The sequence below is a fragment of the Pimephales promelas genome, chromosome 12 (genome assembly GCF_988280905.1).
Source record: "Pimephales promelas chromosome 12, fPimPro1.hap1.1, whole genome shotgun sequence".
In the NCBI taxonomy this organism is placed as follows: Eukaryota; Metazoa; Chordata; class Actinopteri; order Cypriniformes; family Leuciscidae; genus Pimephales; species Pimephales promelas.
The window spans coordinates 21,564,595-21,584,234 of NC_142780.1; the positions used below are offsets into that span (position 1 = coordinate 21,564,595).

Below are 19,640 nucleotides of genomic sequence, written 5' to 3' on the forward strand. Positions count from 1 at the left end.
ACATACATTAACTACTCAATTGCTGGAAGGTCAATGATACTGTTAGAGAATGAAAGCTGTTAAATATACCTGCTTAGTACATAGCCCTGTCTGCATGTGCAGTGGTAGCCTTCAGGCTGATCATGGCAGTCTTGAGTGATATTACAGTGGTGATGTCCATTGGCACACTCGTCCTCCTCTGGGCAGTGCAGGAATGACCAGCTACTGTTCCACTGTGGGCACAGAGGCTCACTCACACCTGCAGAGAAGGAAGACTTAAGTTTTAGTCCCATAAAAGAAAAATAGATAAACGAGTGAGGGGTGAAACAGTTCAGAAGCGGTCTAGAGAGGTATGTTGAGTCTAAATAGAGTGCAAAATCAGTTTCTGGAAGTAAAAGTCACAGCTTTAAAGACAAAGACATGTACCATTCAGCCCTCCCTGAAGACAGCGTCCTGCCCCGTTGCCACCACGGGCAGCACACCAGCCACACTGTGGTCTGGAAATGCATTGGGAGCACTGAGTTAGCTGGAAGCACTGGGGAGAACAGGAATCTTCATCCGTGAGCAAACGGCCACACTGACCCGCCTCACAGCGCAACGGAACGAAGGAGGGACTCATGCACTGGAGAAAAAAAGATGACAGGTGACAAGGTTACGGGTTGAAGTCCTTGTAGAAAATCATCAAGTTATAAATAAATTTGCGAGAACATTACCTGCTGCAGTGCCATGCTCCATACACAGCGCTGCCAGCCTCCATCAGAGCCACGGGAGCTTAAACATTGACTGCAGGTTTTGATTTCATGGCAGGGTTCAGGACAAGGCATTGGTGGAGAGGACTCCACTTGCATGGGAGACACATTAAGCAAGGCGTAGCTGAAACATGTCCAGTCGTACGTTGGATTTACGCTCAGGATACGTCTGGTCTCACCTGGACGGTTAAACCAAAAGTAAAAAAATATTAAAGGGTTAGTTCACCCAAAAATAAAAAAATTCTGTCAGTAATTACTCACCCTCATGTTGTTCCAACCTCGTAAGACTTTCTATCATCTTCGGAACACACATTAAGATGTAGCCCAGGAATGAGCCAGCTCTAAGATTTAATATCAAAAATATCTATCCGAAGATGAACAAGCTTTACAAAGTCTTACAGGGTGGGAACAACATGAACTACAAGCGGTTTTGCTGATATTTGTATAAAGAGACGTTTAAATCTGGAGTTGCCAAGAGAAACTTTGCATTGGCTCGTTTGTTGGGGGAATGCAAAACTTTTATTTTAGTCGTATATATTGGGTTATATAACATTTTAATAAAGTTATAATTGTAAAAGTTATAAAGTTAAATAATTGTTCCTCCCATCTCATATTTTTTCCATCAGCATGTCCCTTTAGGGGCTCCGTAGAATCACTGTTGCTCATTGTGTGGTCACTCTCACCTGTGCGTTTGAACTGGCGTGTCCACATGCATTTCCCAGAAGCTGTGCATTTTGGGCAGTCAGACGCCTCACAACTGGTCTCAGTGCAGTTACTGGACAAGAAGATCTCTCTCTGGTTTATCCTGCAGTCGTGCTCTGATGTGCAACTTACTAAGCTGCTGATACATGCTCCCTCTGGACAGTTTGTGCACCACTTACACTGCAGAGCAGGCTAAAAGATGGAGAGAATTTCATGCCATTTCCCCAATTCGAAGATTGGCTTTAACTCTATATGTTTTGAACCTTCCTTTAAGCTTCATAAACAAACATCCTATTATGCACAAATACAGTGCCTTGCAAAAGACAGGAATAAATGAGATGGAGAGCATAAAAGACAAAAACCCACCGCAAACGTTTGAATGGCCATGTCCACTATCTGATTTGTTTTTACTGAAATTAAAAGGCCTTGCCACACCTGTTAATTAGGTACTATTTGACTATGTAGTGCATTTACTAAATGCTAGCTCAGTTTTACTTGGCTTGTGATGTGATCTTACCTGCATCGGGCTGGAAAATGTTTTAGGGTGGCGGGCCAGACACTCACTACAAGTCTTAAGTCTGCGACACTGATCAGGAGAACGAGGAGTAGGAAAACAGGTAGACTGACCAATGGTACAACCCAATCTGTTAAAAAGAGAAAGAGAGAGACATCGTCATTTCGAAAAAAAAATTTGGTGCCCATAGCGGCCTACTGTAAATTAAGATACTACTAGTTCCTTTAATACCTTTCTGCAGTGTTCGATGAAGCACAGGTGCCTCGGCACCACACACAGCTGCCAGTACTGCTGTTACAGGCCTCAGGAGTAGGCAAAAGGATGCAAGGGTCAGTGGGCAGGGAAAGAGTCAAAAGCCGCCCCAGAGTCACTCCGTTAAAGCCTCCAGCCAGGAACAGGCGACCACCCCACTCAGTCATCGCCAAGGAAACTGAACGGTTTACAGGTTCTCCCACTGAGGACACTAGAGAAAGGGGACAAGAAAAGGCCTTAAACAAACTAAGTGAAACCTTCCCACATTATTTGAACAAGTGCTAACGAGTGTATAATTAATATAATGCATCCAGATACTTGTAACTGTTACCTGGCTGTATCCATGTGTTACAGTTGATCTGATAGAGAGAAACTGTGTTACTGTAATCCTCTTCCCCTGTCCTGCCTCCTACAATTACCATAGTGTCCTTCATTAAGGCGGCAGCATGGAAGAAACGAGACAGAGGCTGGAAAGAAAGGAAAAACAAAAAAAGATTAGTGTCATCTAACATTTCTAATTGTAATCTACCAACTGCTTTTACATAAATCATTCTGACCTCAATTTGGCTTTATTTTACAATTACCTTGTTTCCCTGAGAGGGGACCAGCAAGGACCACGTAAGATTCGGGTAATACAGACTGTAGAGCTCTCCAGAAGGTTCTACAGCTTCAACGTGAAAACGGTAACCACCAAACACGTACATAGCATCAGTCTGTTCATGATACACAGCTGAGTGGCCATAAAGACCTAAAAAGTTGAAGGATGGGAAAATAATTGAATCAGGAGTATAAAGTGGTTTCACTTCATTTTTAATATTGGTGTAATAATGGCAAATACTTTTTGCCCACTATGGGCAAATAAACTTAAGCTTTTAGGATATAAATATGATACCATTTAATAGTATTCTAATATTCATAACAACAACTATTATTAATATTACTATTATATTCAGGTGAACGGAAATCTCTTAAGTGGACCCATTAGAGACATTTGTAAAGATTATAAAATCTTACTAGTTAGGCCAATATTCAACAGTTTGGAGTCGGTAATATGTGTATCGCAAAAGGCTGCATTTATTTGATCAAAAAAGTAACATCAAAACAGTAATACAGTAAAAATTTACTACAATTCAAAATAACTTTTTTCCATTTTAATATATTTTAAAAGATCATTTATTGCTGTAATGGCACAGCTGAATTTTCAGCATCATTACACCAGGGTTCCGTGTTCTGGTGCTTAAGAAAACATTTATTATTACATTATTAATAATGTTGAAAACAATCATGATGCTTAATATTTTGTAGACATTGAGATATATTTTTTTTCAGGATTATTTGATAAATGAAAGCTGGTAAAAAGCCCTTATTTAAGATAGAAATCCTGACACATTATAAATGTCTTTACCTTTACTTACAAATAAAATCTCACTGACCACAAATTGTTGAACATAGTTGTTTATAAAGCCTAAATGAAACATTTTATTTTAAATGATGTGAATAAAGGTTTTCCTCTTTATGTATATGGGTATTAAGCTTACACTCTCAGTGAACTAAACAGGCAACTAAATTGTAAAGCGTAATTATTTATGATAGTCAAAATTTCTCAATTATGCCAGTCCTAGGTACAGAAAAAGTATAGTGCTCTATCTCTACCTGTAGGGGGTGTGCCAGTGTGTGGAGCTATAGTCCAGTTCCCAGACTGAGGATTGAACTCAAGCAAATGATGGTTAAACCCATTCTCTGGCGAGTAACCACCAATCAGCAGCACAGATGAGCCTCTTCGCACAGTTAGAGTGTGTCCAGCCACAGGGGGCAGCACTGAGCTCTAAACACAGACATCAGAGTCAGTTTGCACTTTTAACAACTGAAGAGAGGACTAGGAGCACTTTAAACATATGCAATATGAAATACCTTATACTGCTTCCACACCAGACTGCTGAGGTTAAGACACCATGTGTCATTGGCAACACCCTTCTTTGTGACCCCACCAACCACCATCATCAAACTGTGAGTGGCTGTCTGGGAGCCAGAAAATGGCTCATGATTATACACCAGGGCAGACGCGTGATGGTAGCGGGGCAGGGGCTCTGAACTTTCCTCCACTGAACTGGTCAACATCTGAGTCCAGCGACGATCAGCCACGGAGTACCTGGACCAATATGTAAAAAAAAAAATTATCATTTTTTTTTTACTAAAATGATCATCAGTTACTAAGTAAAATGCACAAATATTATACCTGTAAACATTTCCTAGAACACCCTCAGAGAGTGAGAGGCCTCCATACATCCAAAGAGTGCCCTGTGACCCAGACACCAAGGAGTGGCCCATCCTCTGGAGGAACCTGTGTGCCTTATTCTGTAGGAGGAAAACAAACCGACCAACATTCAGAGAGATTGTAAGAACAGAATCTCTTTTTTATAGTCTTGAAGGAAAGAGTTAATCTAACCGCAGAGAGCTGAGTATCAAGCAATGTTTCCCAAACCAGACTGTCTGGGTCTGAGATAGAAGAACAGTCTGATCCAGTCCAGCCTTCTGTACACACGCACAAGCCAAGGGTCTGTAAAATTATATGCACACATGTAAGTTGATAACTGTGGGACATGTCTAGCATCCACTTTAGTACACATCTTATGTTCTTGAGCAACACAATTGGCCACAGTAGGAGTGTTACAGACCATGTTGCAGGTGCCTCGGCTTTCCTCTGCCCCACAATTCCCTGGGCAGACAGGACGGTCACATTGTGGACCCCCAAAACCATGGGGACATTCACAAAGGCCGTTTACGCACTGAGCTCCTGCCTGGCACTCAGACAAAACCGCTGTACCCTCTCCAGAACTTCCATTTCCACATCGCTTCACCCAGAACGAGGCATTAAAACCCTGAGCACGTCCTGAGGTAACATTTGCCTCAAAATACACAGATACCACCCCTAGAGGAGTAGAAATTAAGTAAGTTAATATCATGACAATTTATAAACTACATGACATGACTGTTCAAAAGTTTGGGGACAGTAAGATTTTTTTTTTTAAGAAATTGATAATTTTATTCAGCAAGGACGCAACAGTAAAAACATTTATAAATGTTAAAAAAAATGGCTTAAAAAAAGCTGTTCTTTTGAACTTTCCATCAAATAATTCTAAAAATAATGAATAACAAATGTACACAAAAAATAAAAAGCACAACTGTTTTCAACATTGATAATAATGAGAATTGTTTCTTGAGCACCAAATTAGCATTAGAATGATTTCTGAAGAATAATGTGACAATGAAGACTCACTGTGACATAATTTCTACACAATTCTAACAATTATTCGGTCCTTATTTTCATAATTCACCTGATGTAGCCTCAACGGTAATTGACTCCATTCTTGTAGTGCCGCAGAATGCTCCAATGAGGTTGCGGTCGGAGTGCACAACACCATTGTTGAGGAATCGTGGCAACCCATCAAATACATAAACATAGGAGTTCTGTCGGATAAATAAATGCAAACGTTTCCGGCCACAATATTTACAGGTAGCTATATTTGACATGCCACAAATGCTGTTTTGACAGTAATGAATGCAGACTATTGATGTGGAATAATCTACTCACTGTGCACTGGGTGTGTGAATCTGGGTGCCAGGTCAGGGCCACAGGTGGGCATGATTGCCCTGGCATGCATGGAGCCAAATCCTGGGACACAGAGAGGACCCACAGGCAATGAGAGAGCCCACCATGGCCACCGACTGCTCCATGCCACCCCAGAGAGGAGGAGAGGGACAGGGGTACAGAAGAGGAGGAGGAAAGCAGAACAGAGCGACCCTGACACTGTCTGAAACAGGTACCGTTGTTTCTGTGAAGAAAATGTGAATTTCAATGTTACATATTGAATAAAACAGACCAGCTGCAGCCCATATTCACCAACATATTCATCCAAAACATAGACTTCTAAATAAACTGAATCAATAAATTGTAAATGTGTTCAGAATTCTGAAAGAAATATTTTCCAGATTTTCTAGACTATGTTAGAAAGTTTTACAACTGTAAAATGATCAGGATATATTAAAAATGTAATGTATGGGTTCGGCAGGCGTCTATGATACTAAAGCATTGCAGGGTTCTAAAAGGACTTTGGTAGTTCTCATGTTTGAGGGGGAGATTGGTCTTCTGTTGGGTTGGTCGTAACACATTGTTAACCATTGATAATTAATTGAGTTTGTTTTGTTTCAAATGTTTATATATTTGTATTATTCTAACAGTTTGTCTGTGTCACTGTTAAATATTTATTTTTTGTCTCTTAAATTTCTTTATTTTTAAGAGGGCCTCTCAGTGTTGGGAGGTGTTTGTCGCTCTACTTTGGGTCAATTTATTGTGAATAAATAACTTTATCCGCTTTCCGACCGGAGGGACTTTTGCAGTTCCTAGAACCTAACGTTCCTATAACCCTTTTTTTCTCGTGTTCCAACCGGACTAAATTGGGGATTTTTTAGTTCCACAGACCGTAGTTCCTATAACTCTTTCAGTACCTAGTCTTGAGCGAGGACTTTTTTAGTTCCCTTTCCCTAGGTCTACGTTGATTGGTTAAACTTAAAAAAGTCATGCCCACTCTCAACACGGAACTTGTAGCGCGCTGTCTGCCATACGCGGTGTGTTTTTGCAAAACATTACAACTAAGGATTAAGACAAACATAACGCATTCAACCAGCTGATTGCTAATGCTAGCTTAACGTACCCGTCGTTTTGTTTGCCTCCTGCGCTCTGCTCTTTTATCTTCTTCCATCATATTACTTAATATCATATTACGCTGGAGCCTTCGTCTTCTGTGTTTCTCTGTGCAGAACTCAAGCATAATCTTTAAAAAACCGAGTTTGGGGGAGAGTATTTCTTAGAACTGTTTAGAAGTGGACAGTTCCTATAACTAAGTTCCTGTAACTACTTAGTCGGAAAGCGGCTTTTGACAGTTTATTTTTGGATTTTTGTTTTGGGGGATTTCCACTGCAAATATGCACTCTATTGGAATAAACACTGAACTTTTTTGACTTCATCTTCATGTTACTATATTTTTTACGCCTCCATCAGCCAGTACATTCAGAGCATTGGTGCTGCTACTGACTGAACATCTTTGGGGCCTCTTGATAACAATAGGCACACTTCTGTCTTTGTTACACACTCGTTTTAGGTACTTTTTAAGGTGGAAAACACTTTCAATGAAGGTAACTGAGAAATCTCAAGTTTCATTAAAACTTGGTGAGAACTGATGGTGGCTAAAAAAGGTGAGTAACTGATGACAAGTTTTTCATTTTTGGCTTGACTATGACATTAACTTTTAGGTCAAACAAAAATCTGCAGACCCCTTGCTGAAAACCCATGGTTTACGTCACATTTTCATGTACCCTCACATTTGAAGACACCTTTCTCACCTAATGAGAGCTCGTCTTAAGTGTGATACTCACCTGGGGTCTCCATAATATCCAGGCAGACAAGACTCACAGTGTGGGCCTTGGGTGTGGTGTGTACAGTAGCACTGGCCAGTCTGGTTATGGCAGAACCCTTGTAGAGCGTCACCGTGGCCATTACACTGACAGGCAATGCAGCCTTCACCCCCTGCCAAAGCAGAACCAAAACTACCAGGCTTGCAGTGCTCGCAGTGTGGCCCTGTTGTCCAATCTGAGCAGGAAAAGAAAAAAATAGTAGGTAAAACTTGCTAAAAGATGGAGGAATAGCTGTTTTAAACTGAGAAGGGTTTTTTTACCTTGGCATTGGTCACAGATCCCTGGAGCCGTAATACACGTGCTGTGGAAGTTACATCCACAATCCACATCACACTCCACTCCACTCAGCACCAGAGTGGCCGGGTCCGAGGTCCAACCCAAAGAGCACTCGCACTCAAACCGTGGACTCCCACTGCAACGGCCCTGACGGCACTCGTTATAACATCTAAAAGAGAGCATGAACATTTTACAAATTGCAAAGCAGAACTATGAGCTGTAATAACTAATGGCTCTCTCAAAAAAAACAAAAAAAAACACCAACAGTGAAACAGAAAGTCTCACGTCTGGTTGCAGTGGTGCACTCCATCTCCTGTGAAGCCCCTCTCACAGTGACACTCATAAGAGGTTGGGGTGTTGACGCAGGTAGCGGAGGGATGGCAGGTATGCAAGCCCAGGCGACACTCCTCCACATCTGGACAGGATGGATAGGACCAAACAGCATCTCCATCTCCTTCCATCCCTTCTAGCAGCTCTAGCTCCAATTCCATCTCCATCTCAAGCTCCATCAGCCGAGGGGGCGATAAAGTTTGAGGCTCAGGGCTGATGGAAGAGAGAAGGGGGGGAAATCAAATAATTAACATAAGACATTTGCTTTTCCACAAAGGTATAAAGTGTTTTAATCTCACCTGCTGGCTTTCACCTCAGCTACAGCCATACTGCAGTTAACAGCAGAGGGATCATCCATCCCACCCCAGTCACCTCTCAAACACCTGCAGAAAAACCAGAAGGGCAGGAAGTAATGTAAAGAGGATAACAGAGAGATAAAGAGAAGATTTCAATAAAGTTAATTCACTGATATATGCTTCTATCCTACCTGCCGATGGTGGGGTTGTTGTAGTCTCCACACCAGCCGCACTGAAAGGTCTGCAAACACTCTGAACAGGTGGCGAGAGCAGAGCACTGCTTACACTGAGGGACAGAGTGAACACTGGAGAGAGAAGATCAGAGTGGAAGATCTTCAGCAAAAGCATGTTGTGATTTTCTAAGAACAACACAATGAGACTAATGAACATATAAGCATCTTTATTTTTTTTAACAACAAACTTTAACCAATAAATTGAGAGTGGTTTATTGTCAAGAACAATGAATTGGGTAAGCATTTCTGTTATTTTTATTGCTCTTGGGGTATCTTTTGACATTTTCTCTTGCCTTGAAAAGGTTTGCTGCAAAGTTTGTTGCAGAGTGCTACTGCTAGTGGCAAATTCACCGTGCTCACTTTTGTGTTTAAATTTCAGATGTTTTATCAAGTTACTGGTATACATGTACTGGCTTTTGTACCTCCTCTCGATTAGGGGTGTCCATGGTTAAAACCGGTTAAACGATTAACCGTTTAAAATTGTGGCGTCATACATTTGCACAAAACTTTTGCGTTTTTTTTTCTGAATGTCGATAAAAAAAATATTGTGAAATGACAGTGTTTCTATTAAAGATGTTATGTGACTAAAGCATTTAATAATGGCAACGGTCTATATAACAACCACCGCACTAGACATTAGCCTATTATTATTTATGTGAGGAGACATGGTGTGTCATCCAAGCATTAATGGCAGGCAAAGACACAGAGTTTCTGTGTGTTTCTCCCTCATTTCTGCTCCGAGGTCTTGATTTTGGCATTTCTTTGAGGTTTTATCTAGTAGGATATTCCTTAATCTTTTATGATTTTTTTTTTTTTAAAAGAACTCTGCCTCGAACTCTGCCTCTGCTATTCCTTAATCTTTTATGATTTAAAAAAAAAAAAAAAAAAAGAACTCTGCCTTGTATTATGTCCAAACGGTCAGTGTACTTTTGTGTTCATTCGTTTCCCCTTATTTAATCCGCTGCGCAAAAATATATAGGCTAGGCTATACATATCGACGAATTTTCAGATATTTGTTTGATTGTTTTGCCCATTTAAACATTTTAAATATTTGGCAAATGAATATGGAAAAAAAAAAAAAGATTTTACTGGTTTTCTGAGGCCAAATTAGAACCTGGAAATGATATTTTCCCAGCAGTAATGAATGAGTAGAGCCGTAACCACAGCCTACAGAAAGGAGATTTATAGATGATTTATAAGATATAATAAATGTGTCTGATAATAAAATAATATAAAATAACGAGACATTAATTGTTTGTTAATAAACTATTGTTTTCTAAATCAGTTTCTGCTAAAAACAAATCTCCATCCCCGGATCCACCTTTAGAGAGAAATACATAATTAGCTAGGCTACATAATTACATAGTCAGAAGATATTGGCTTTCGATTCGAATTTGTTCGTTTTAAATTGGACATTTAAAGCTTTAGTCTACTCAGACTAAAGCTTTAAATGTCCAATTTAAAACGAACAAATTCGAATGCGGCTGTTTCAGTTCTCGCGCTTCAGTTCACGGAGATCATGAAGCGCGCCTGCTGTTAAAGCACAACGTTTTCTTGTTATTGTGAGTTTACGCAAATAAATGTATTTGTCAATAATGTATTATTATTTTTTGTATGACCAGAAATGAAAGAGTATTTTAAGTTGTTTCCACTGAAAGAACTGCAATGAAACTGCAAGTGTTCACATCAGTGCACGCTCCACACTAAGCACACACACTGGATATGCGTCAAAATATTGTGTTTATTTGTGCTTTGTTCCTTTTTTGGATAAAGGCGTCTTCTACATTACGCAGCCTAATAAAATGTTACAATAATGATGATGATCATAAATATTTATTTGCGGACACGGAAATAAATGGAAAATGGAAAATGGACTTGTTTCTGTAGGCTTTTTTCTTTTGGCAATTTCAGTTTAAAGGGTGATGGAAATGTGCCTACTTTAACTGCTCTGTACTTATCACTGCGTTTTATTTCTATAAATTAATTCGTTTCAAATGGGGTCCAACCAGTTATTAAAGGTTTTAAAAATTAACTCTGTATCTCGATGTTGCAGCGCGCACACTACGGTTAACCGAGTATTAACGGTTAATGAAAAACTTGAAAACGTGCAGCCCTACTCTCGATATTAATGCAGAAATAATCGTGCAGATTGCCATGCGTGGGTCGTCATCATTGATTTTGAAAATATTTCCACACTGCTGAGGCTGACATTGCATCTGGTGTCTCTGTGTGCACTGGAAAGTTCTGTCAGTTACGTCGCGTGAGGTATCGGTCTTTGGTATCGCGGTATTTTTACGAGTACGAGTACAAGTACATGAGCTTGGTATCGGGTATCGGTGCATGCCTATTAATAGTTATTGATATAAATCATATTATTTCTATTTATTATTATTATTTTTATATTCACATTGACTGGGTTTCATAAAAACATTGTGAATATAATAGTGACACTAAAAGTTAAAAAAATAATTTGTGAAAACATATACAAGGATAGATTTCGTCTTAATATCTAATAAATCAATGACTAAAAAGATAACCAAGTGGTAACCTCATCAAAGGAAATAAACTCAATTTTCAAATCATTTGATCAAGATTTGTATACTTCTACTGGAGGACTTAATGAGGAGGAGGTGGAAACATTTTTCAGGTCTACAACTACCAACTCTTTCTGGTAAACAAAAAACAAGGCTGGATGCACTTATAACGAAAGAAAAGGTCAGAACTGCTATCTCAACAAAGAAAAATGGGAAGTCGCCAGGATTGGATGGCTTCCCGAATAAACATTATAAGAAATATATTGATATCCTGGCTCCAGTCTTGCATAAAGTATACCTTGAGGCACTAGAAATATAGTCTCCTTACCGGGTACATTTAATGACGCATTAATCTCCCTTATTCCTAAAAAGGATAGGTATATCAGATCCAGCGAATTACCGACCAGTAAGCCTTTTAGGAGTTGCTTGTAAGATTCTGACAAAGGTTTTCGCCTCCTGCTTGGATAGTCTAGACCCGGTGGCGGTCTTTTAGCTTGATGCAGAGAAGGCCTTAGAATGGGGCTTTCTTATGGCAACCGTTTCAAGGTTCGGCATCAGGCCTAGATTTTGTAACTGGGTGAAAACTATATATTCCAGTCTGAGGGCAACTGTGTTAACAGGATTAATGATGATATGGAGGGTTTTGACAAATCTTGGGGATGGGTTTTTGACTGAGATATATGGATTTTGTTATTTTTTTTTAGTGCACTTCTCTTTTGTTAAGTCTGTTATTTTAGTGATGAGGTATGTATAGACTAGGCTTGCCGCGATAGACGGTGTTGACGGTGTTACCGGTTTTAAGCCCCATCACCGGTGACATCACTTTCCCACCGTGACACCGCGATGTCTTGACTTTTTTTTTTTAAGTATTCGTTTTTGCTAAAATATTTATTTGAATTAATTAAAAATAATAATTTTCAATTATTTAGTTCTGAAGAGAGCATTATAATTAAAAATGAACTGCGCAACGCGTGCCGTCACGTCACAGATCAGCAAGCATCAGGATTCCATTTAGCGCGTGTGGAGACGAGAACGAGTCAAATTACAGAAAAGCAAGATAATGGCGGAAGATTTGGTGTCAAAACGCAATGCAAAAGCGCCTGTTTGGCAATATTTTTACCAATATATATTAATGTTAATAAATGCCAATTTATAGTGTTTTACTTTTTTTTAGAGTGCTGTCATTTATGTAGGCTAAGGTCCTTTTTAAAGTTTTTATTTTATATTCGTCTCTTTTTATTTGGTTTTATCTTATTTAAACTTTGTTTAATTTATTTAGGCCTATTTTGTTTTCTTATTCGTTAATAAACGTTTTATTTTTTTTGGGCCCACAGTTTGCCGATTTTCACTTTTTTCAGCCTATGCATGGGGTTATTTTTATTCGTTCGTTATGCTAATAAAAGTTCTGTCTATATTTTATTCGTTTATTATTCTAATAAAAGTGCTGTCTAAATAAAAGTTTATTGTCAGCGAGTTGTTTTTTTTTTTTTTTGTCCATTCCAGCAATTGACGCTGAATTGCAATTGACGCTTATTTCGAAAGTGAAAGTATTTCATTTATGTAGGCTAAGGTCCGTTTTGAAGTTTTTATTTTATATTCGTCTCTTTTTAATTGGTTTTATCTCATTTAAACTTTGTGTAATTTATTTAGGCCTATTTTATTTTCTTATTCGTTAATAAACGTTTTATGGTTCTTATTTGTTTGGGCCCACATTTTGCCGATTTTCACTTTTTTCAGCCTATGCATGGGTTTTTTATTCGTTTGTTATGCTAATAAAAGTCTATAAATAAAAGTTTTATTATCAGCGAGTTGGTTTTTTTGTCCATTCAAGCAATTGACGCTTATTTCGAAAGTGAAAGTATAACGCGCACGCATTTAAAAGCTATTTAACCCCCCCGCCCTGCCCTCCACGGTGACACCGGGATTAACGGTGTTGTCACACGTCGATTAACCGGTGGGAAATTTTCCTCACCGCGGCAACCCTAGTATAGACACTTTATAATTTAGTTTGAATATACCCTTTTTGTTTCTGTCTATAGTGGTTAATGATACTGAGCCCAACATGCAAGTAGTAATTAATTATGTTTGGAAGATGTCTTTTTATTATTTAACTTTTTTGTTTATTGTTTATTTTATTTTGAGTTTGTTTAATTTGTTAAAAATGAACAAAAAAATAAAATTAAATAAAAAATTAAATCAATTAAATCCGACTATTGTAAATGATGATTTAAAGTCTCAGCAGAAGCTGCAAAATCCTACCTGTCATACCAGTCCCTGCACTCCCCATAGGGGAACTTTGTGAGGTACGCAGCAAAGTAGAAACAGGTCTGAGCAGATTCACACCATGCACACTGACTGGAGTTAGACAAACATTCTCCACACGTCAACCTCCTGTGAAAAAGAAAGAGAGAGAGAGAGAGAGAAATGGCATATGAAAAGAGAACCTAGGTCGATATCTTTTTGAGGTCCTTCAGTTTCATCAGCTATTAATACACCAAACAAATAATTCATAGACAAGTTTATCACTTCAAACTCACTGGTTGCAAACTTTAGGACACCCTCCTGGTTCCCGGATAGACCCCTCTAATCTCCCACGGCGACTGCACAGATAATCTCCCTTCTTGCTGGAGTTGATCTGCCACTCACAGTAGGGGTCCTACAAACATTCAGACATGAGAGAAACTCTGCTGCAGTCTTACAGAAAACTAAAGTTGGCAAACAGACTGCATGCTGCTCTGGATCAAAACACTCATGGCAGTCTCTCAGATACAGTACCTGAGTGCAGGAGGCACAGTCTCTATACTCCTCACACAGTGTGCAATGCTGAGGGTTGAGCAGTAGGTGGCGCTCCTCTCCCTGGGGGTCAACGCAAGGCTGCTGATTGATGTCAGAGCGCAGAAAACACCTGTTCATGTTGGGACACCAGCCACAGGACTGATCAGACAGGCAAGCTGAGCATGAGCGGTACTCTGAACACGAATTGGAACGGAAGGGTTCGAGGAACAGGAAAGAGATCTCCTGGAAAATGTTGGAAATTAAGGAAAGGATGTAAAAGACCAATGAACCACATTATATGATAATACCCAAATATTAAAGCATATTTACAAATTGTACTAACATATATATATATATATTATACAAATAATCAAGACAATAAATATATTTATATATTGTATTATACAATATAAAATAAATATATAATTAAGACAATAAAAATAAATAATCATTTTGATAAAAAAAATTGTTTTATTATATAATTATTACATAATTTTCAATAATATTTTTTCTAATCAAAGGGTTATAAACTTATTGGGATTGAAATACTAGATGCAACATGTATAAGAAACAATATTTTTCAGTTATATATAAATATACAATTTTGGAATAAACATGAAAAAACATGAAATGGGATTGAATAAAAAGAAATATTACTAGTTCTGCAGTTTTCAAACTATGAAAAGTGTTTCTGAAAATGAATTTATTAATCAAGAATAATAAAATCTAACCGGTATTTCAATAGTTGTAGCGCTAAAAATTAAAATGTTAAAAAGTTAAATCTAGCATATTTTCCAAGTCTGATATAATACGAGACTAATTTTAAGCTGCTCTGTTAGGTAATATACACTTACACTGCCTCCAGGTAAAGCGGTGCGGTTCCAGGTAAGAGCCATCTCACTAGTCTGTCCCGACGCGGAGTTATTTAGATAGCCCTCCGCCTGGATCAGGTACCAGTTTCCTCGTGAAAGATTCTGGAACAGACGGGAACCATCCGGCCGAGAAAGCATACGGATCTCCTTCTCCTCCTGAGCGGACCACCGTCCCAGCACATCCGTCTGCATGAAAGAGAGGTTTAAAAGCCTCAAGAGAATGTAACCCATGACACGACTTCCTTGTCTAAAAGAGGAAGCCTGATTTAGTGATATTCCATACCAGTTGAAGAGAGTTGGGTCCGGCAGCCATTTGAGCAGTGAAGTGGAGCTTTTGAATTCGAGCCCACATGGCAACAGTTTCCTGAGGTGGTGCTGCAGGAGGAGGGGCGCCCCATAAGGGATGAATAAATCCCCGAAACTGCAGAGTTACATCCATCTCTGTAGAGGGATTGAGGATGATGGAGGTGCTGCGCAGGATAGATACCTACAAAGAACACCAATTTAACATCATTTTAAGAAAAAACTTGGAAGTAGAAAATCACATAATAAAAGTGATAGCACAAGAAGAGTGCATAAAAAGAAAAAACAGAGGTGAGAACCATGAATGGGTGCACAGAAAAGAGAAAGTGTCTAAAGCTAGGGTCATGAGAGCTCAGGATTGAACCGGTCATACCTTGTCAGGCTGTGATTGATTTCGTGGATGCTGGAAGGTAAGCAGGTGCAGTCCCGGGACATAGTTCTCGGTGCGACAGAAGGGGAGGGAGGTGAGGAAACGCGTGCGCTCCCCCCACCAGCCGTACGCCCCAGAGATCTGGTCCACGCGGCATGCACTGCGCTCTGCCAGGGGTCAAAGTGTACAAAATATACACATGATATGCCAAAGGATTACATACACACACAGGTCACTTGACATTAATGTATATTGTGTAAATGAGCTTTAAAACCAGTGAAAGGCACAGTATGTAAACACAGCACGACTAAAACTGATCTACAAACACGTGACACTCAGTAACACATTATTTCACAGACTGTAAAAAGTGTCCAGAAATAAAGATTTACTGAGCAGTGTGTGGTTGCATATCTACAATGTTTTAAGTCATGTTATGGTCTGCTCTCTGCTCTCTCTTTACCTGAAACAGGCAAGCAGGACTCATTTTGCACACACCAGCCAAATTCCCCTGAGACTTGTGGCAGAGAGTTTGGCACCCCACTGAACACCAGACATGACTGGCAGTCCGACAAGAAACGAGCCAGGCCCAGACATCCAGTGCTGCCACACTGTGTACAACGCACACATAAAATCAGATGAAGCAGTGAGACACACAACTGAAAATGATTGTTGGCATTAGAAAGGTATAAGTGATCAAAAGCTTATGAGATGAGCTGAATGTAAATGAAAAAAAAAAAACTAGAGAAGTATTACCGGATTGGTGGGCTGGTATTCTCGACAGCGACCCTCACACCAACTGCACTCTGGATTCTTTAGGCACAAGCTTTCATCTGGAGCTTCGGCACATACAGTGTCCTGTTATACAAAAACACAAACAAAGTACTCAAATTCACACATTAAAGACAGTAAAGACATTTATAATGTTAAAAAAAAAACATTTTAGCTACAAAAAAATGTAATCCTATTCTTTTTGAACTTTCTATTGATCAAATAAAACAAAAAAAATTAACAGTCTCCACAAAAATATTAAACCAGCACAAATGTTTTCAACATTGAGTAATAGTAATAAAAGTTACCAAACCAGCATATTAAAAAAAGTTCTGGAGTAATGGCTGCTGAAAATTCACCTTTGCCATCACAGGAATAAATTAAAAAAATTTTAAACGCATGTACAATTGTAATAATAGTTAAAAACATTACTGTTTTACTGTATTTTGTATCAAAATAAATAAATAAATCCAAGAGATTGTTTCAAAAACATTTTAAAAATCTTGCCGACTTCAAACTTTTTGAAAGGCAATGCGTGTACACACAAACACTTGAAAAAGTGTAATCTAATGTCTTTACCCTGTCTCCTGGGTCACTGCTTACAAACAGTGGTACTTTATATGCCAAGAGGTCACCACGAGCAACTCCACTGTAACCGCCAGCAACTAGTAGCACGCGTCCCTCCATGACAGCAGCAATATGGGAATATCGGCCTCTCACTGACGCACCTCCTACAGGAGCAAAGAGGAAAACAGTGTTAGCATGTCACAGAAAAAATAATATGCCCAAATCATTTAAAATTCTCAAAAATACTTTTTTTAAAGAAGAACATTGACAAAGTTGTTAGTGACAATCAACTGCTAATTAAAGGTTAAATAGTTCACCCAAAAATAAAAATTCTGTCATCATTTACTCACCCTTAAGTCATTCCAAACCTGTACGTTTTTCTTCTTCTGCTGAACACAGAAGATATTTTGAAGAACGTGGGTAACCAAACAGTTGACAGCAGTCATTGACTTCCCTAGTATACCACCACATTCTTAAAAATATCTTCTTTTTTGTTCAGCAGAAGAAAGAAATCCAATATAACAACTGGAACAACTTGAGGGTGAGTAAGTGATCACAGAATTTTCATTTTTGGGTGAACTATCCCTTTTAACAGAATGTACATTCTTTTATAAATGCTTATTGAAAATAACTAAAGTAAGGAAACAATAAAATACTGTAGAACAATCACAGATTTACAAGCATCCTAATATCCTAGAGGGCTGAACTGAAGCATCATTATGGAATAATACCACCTATTCAGCAAAATGTCTCGTAAAAAAAAAAAAAACATTTTGCAAAAATCCTGACAGGCACTAGGAAGGGTACTAAACCCGTTTGAGCTTTCTCTGGTTAAGTTACAGTAAAAAAATAAAATAAAAAGAAAACACTGTTTTATCTGAGGGCAGTTTTACTTCTTATGAATCCATCTGTTTAAAAGCTGAAGGCCAGTAAATCTGCATCAGACACAAGGGCATTTACACAACAAATGACCTCTCAAGAGTAGGTCATAACAAGCCCCCAGTCAGACTAAAGCATCTTGCACACAAGTCCTTACAGACTCTACTGTTATTTTTTGCAAAGAGTCCTCAGGGAGGCATGGATCATCAATCACATGCATCATCATCATACTTTATCTCTTCTCTAAACAACAAATCAAACAGACTCTCTCCTGGACCATTAAAAATACACTTACGCTGACTGAGGCTTTCGCCAACAGACACCCACTGATGGCAACCAAGATGATAAAAAAATATCTCCTCATCGTAGCACTTCTCTTCCATGTAGTGAATATGCACATTCCCTCCTGAGATAAAAACAGAAACAGATCTCTCTTAATTAATTTGATTCCCACTCATTAAGACCACAGAAACAATAAGGCTAGGGGTAGCTCTACTACTCATCTCTACTTACCGTACACTACCATGTAGTTGCCGATGACGGTGGCGGTGTGGAATGCTCTCTCCCTCGGGCCACTTGCAGGAAAACGTGAGCGGAAGGAAGTCCAAAATCGTTTCTCAACATGGAAAGCATCAGTTGAGTTCACACGCACACTGAACCTAGTTGAGACAGGAGTAGACTTTAACAACTGAGAAACAAAGCACATTGTCAGATTCCCTGTACTAGTTTACAATTTTTCAATTTCTGAATAGCGGTATAAAATAAAATTGAATAGAGAACTCCTGTTATTACAGACTTTTATGAACTACACACATTTCCAGCCAAACTTTTGTGTTTGCTTTAGGGCCTATTAATGTGATTTAAACAGCATTGTCAGTCAAGTCAAATTTAAGCGGTTATAGCGTTTTCCACAATACAAATTAGTTTTAAACAGTTTACAGAAAATTGTGATAATGTTTATGATGCCTTAATATCTTCATTCCTAATAATCGCATTTAGCAGAGATGGAAGAAAATATTTACACTGTGATGATAAGCAATCAAGCAGTTTTTTTTCTTAATAGTATCACCCCACGTGAACATGAGTGTACTCTATGTGGATAAGTTTGTATATATTATATGTCCAAGTTTATATATAGATCTGTGAGATAACAGCTTACGATATAAACAATCACACAGCCAAGATCTGATATATTTATTTTTTTATAAATATTATATACACACATACAACATCTATGTATATATATATATATATATATATATATATATACACACTTTATAAGTATATATAAAGTATATATGAAGTATTGGTAAACTGGTGTTGTTATACCTTGCAGTGGTAGGTCTGTGCCCCCCGTACACCAGCAGAGTTTTGGAATGGGCATGATAAACCATGCTGTGTCCTGCGGTAGCAGGTGGTTTTCCGCCCGTAGGCTGAACTGCCTCCCACACTCCATCCCACAACCGGAACCGGTACAGTGATGAGGAGAACATGTCCTCCTCTGTCCTCCCTGAAAACACAGGTCGATCAATTATTCTTAAGATATATTCTTACCTTAATAGGTACAATGAATGAAAAATATATATTGATATATAAAAAAGAAGAAGTGAGGAAAAAAAGACCAACATTTGTGGGGACAAATGGCAGGAAAGGAAAAAAGAGATGCATGTACACTCACCTAAAGGATTATTAGGAACACCTATTCAATTTCTCATTAATACAATTATCTAATCAACCAATCACATGTCAGTTGCTTCAATGAATTTAGG

General features: G+C 38.7%; 1 protein-coding gene across 1 annotated transcript in view; it reads right to left on the reverse strand.

Moving 5' to 3' along the window:
• megf8 (multiple EGF-like-domains 8) overlaps positions 1-19,640 on the reverse strand; it is a 30,746-nt gene that overhangs the window by 6,464 nt on the left and 4,642 nt on the right. Inside the window, exons 8-39 of the mRNA XM_039679507.2 lie at positions 19,201-19,381; positions 18,385-18,530; positions 18,167-18,277; positions 17,005-17,156; positions 16,411-16,512; positions 16,118-16,265; positions 15,661-15,824; positions 15,268-15,471; positions 14,967-15,170; positions 14,113-14,355; positions 13,875-13,993; positions 13,597-13,728; positions 8,762-8,875; positions 8,574-8,657; positions 8,230-8,487; positions 7,929-8,113; positions 7,630-7,843; positions 5,789-6,029; positions 5,532-5,664; positions 4,872-5,125; positions 4,643-4,753; positions 4,433-4,551; positions 4,108-4,345; positions 3,850-4,021; positions 2,781-2,944; positions 2,528-2,663; positions 2,176-2,407; positions 1,948-2,074; positions 1,412-1,622; positions 693-907; positions 406-601; positions 70-238 (exon numbers count right to left, since the gene is read on the reverse strand). Coding sequence (XP_039535441.2) covers positions 70-238; positions 406-601; positions 693-907; positions 1,412-1,622; positions 1,948-2,074; positions 2,176-2,407; positions 2,528-2,663; positions 2,781-2,944; positions 3,850-4,021; positions 4,108-4,345; positions 4,433-4,551; positions 4,643-4,753; positions 4,872-5,125; positions 5,532-5,664; positions 5,789-6,029; positions 7,630-7,843; positions 7,929-8,113; positions 8,230-8,487; positions 8,574-8,657; positions 8,762-8,875; positions 13,597-13,728; positions 13,875-13,993; positions 14,113-14,355; positions 14,967-15,170; positions 15,268-15,471; positions 15,661-15,824; positions 16,118-16,265; positions 16,411-16,512; positions 17,005-17,156; positions 18,167-18,277; positions 18,385-18,530; positions 19,201-19,381 — 5,479 coding nt within the window. The remainder of the gene's footprint in view (positions 1-69; positions 239-405; positions 602-692; positions 908-1,411; positions 1,623-1,947; positions 2,075-2,175; positions 2,408-2,527; positions 2,664-2,780; positions 2,945-3,849; positions 4,022-4,107; positions 4,346-4,432; positions 4,552-4,642; positions 4,754-4,871; positions 5,126-5,531; positions 5,665-5,788; positions 6,030-7,629; positions 7,844-7,928; positions 8,114-8,229; positions 8,488-8,573; positions 8,658-8,761; positions 8,876-13,596; positions 13,729-13,874; positions 13,994-14,112; positions 14,356-14,966; positions 15,171-15,267; positions 15,472-15,660; positions 15,825-16,117; positions 16,266-16,410; positions 16,513-17,004; positions 17,157-18,166; positions 18,278-18,384; positions 18,531-19,200; positions 19,382-19,640) is intronic.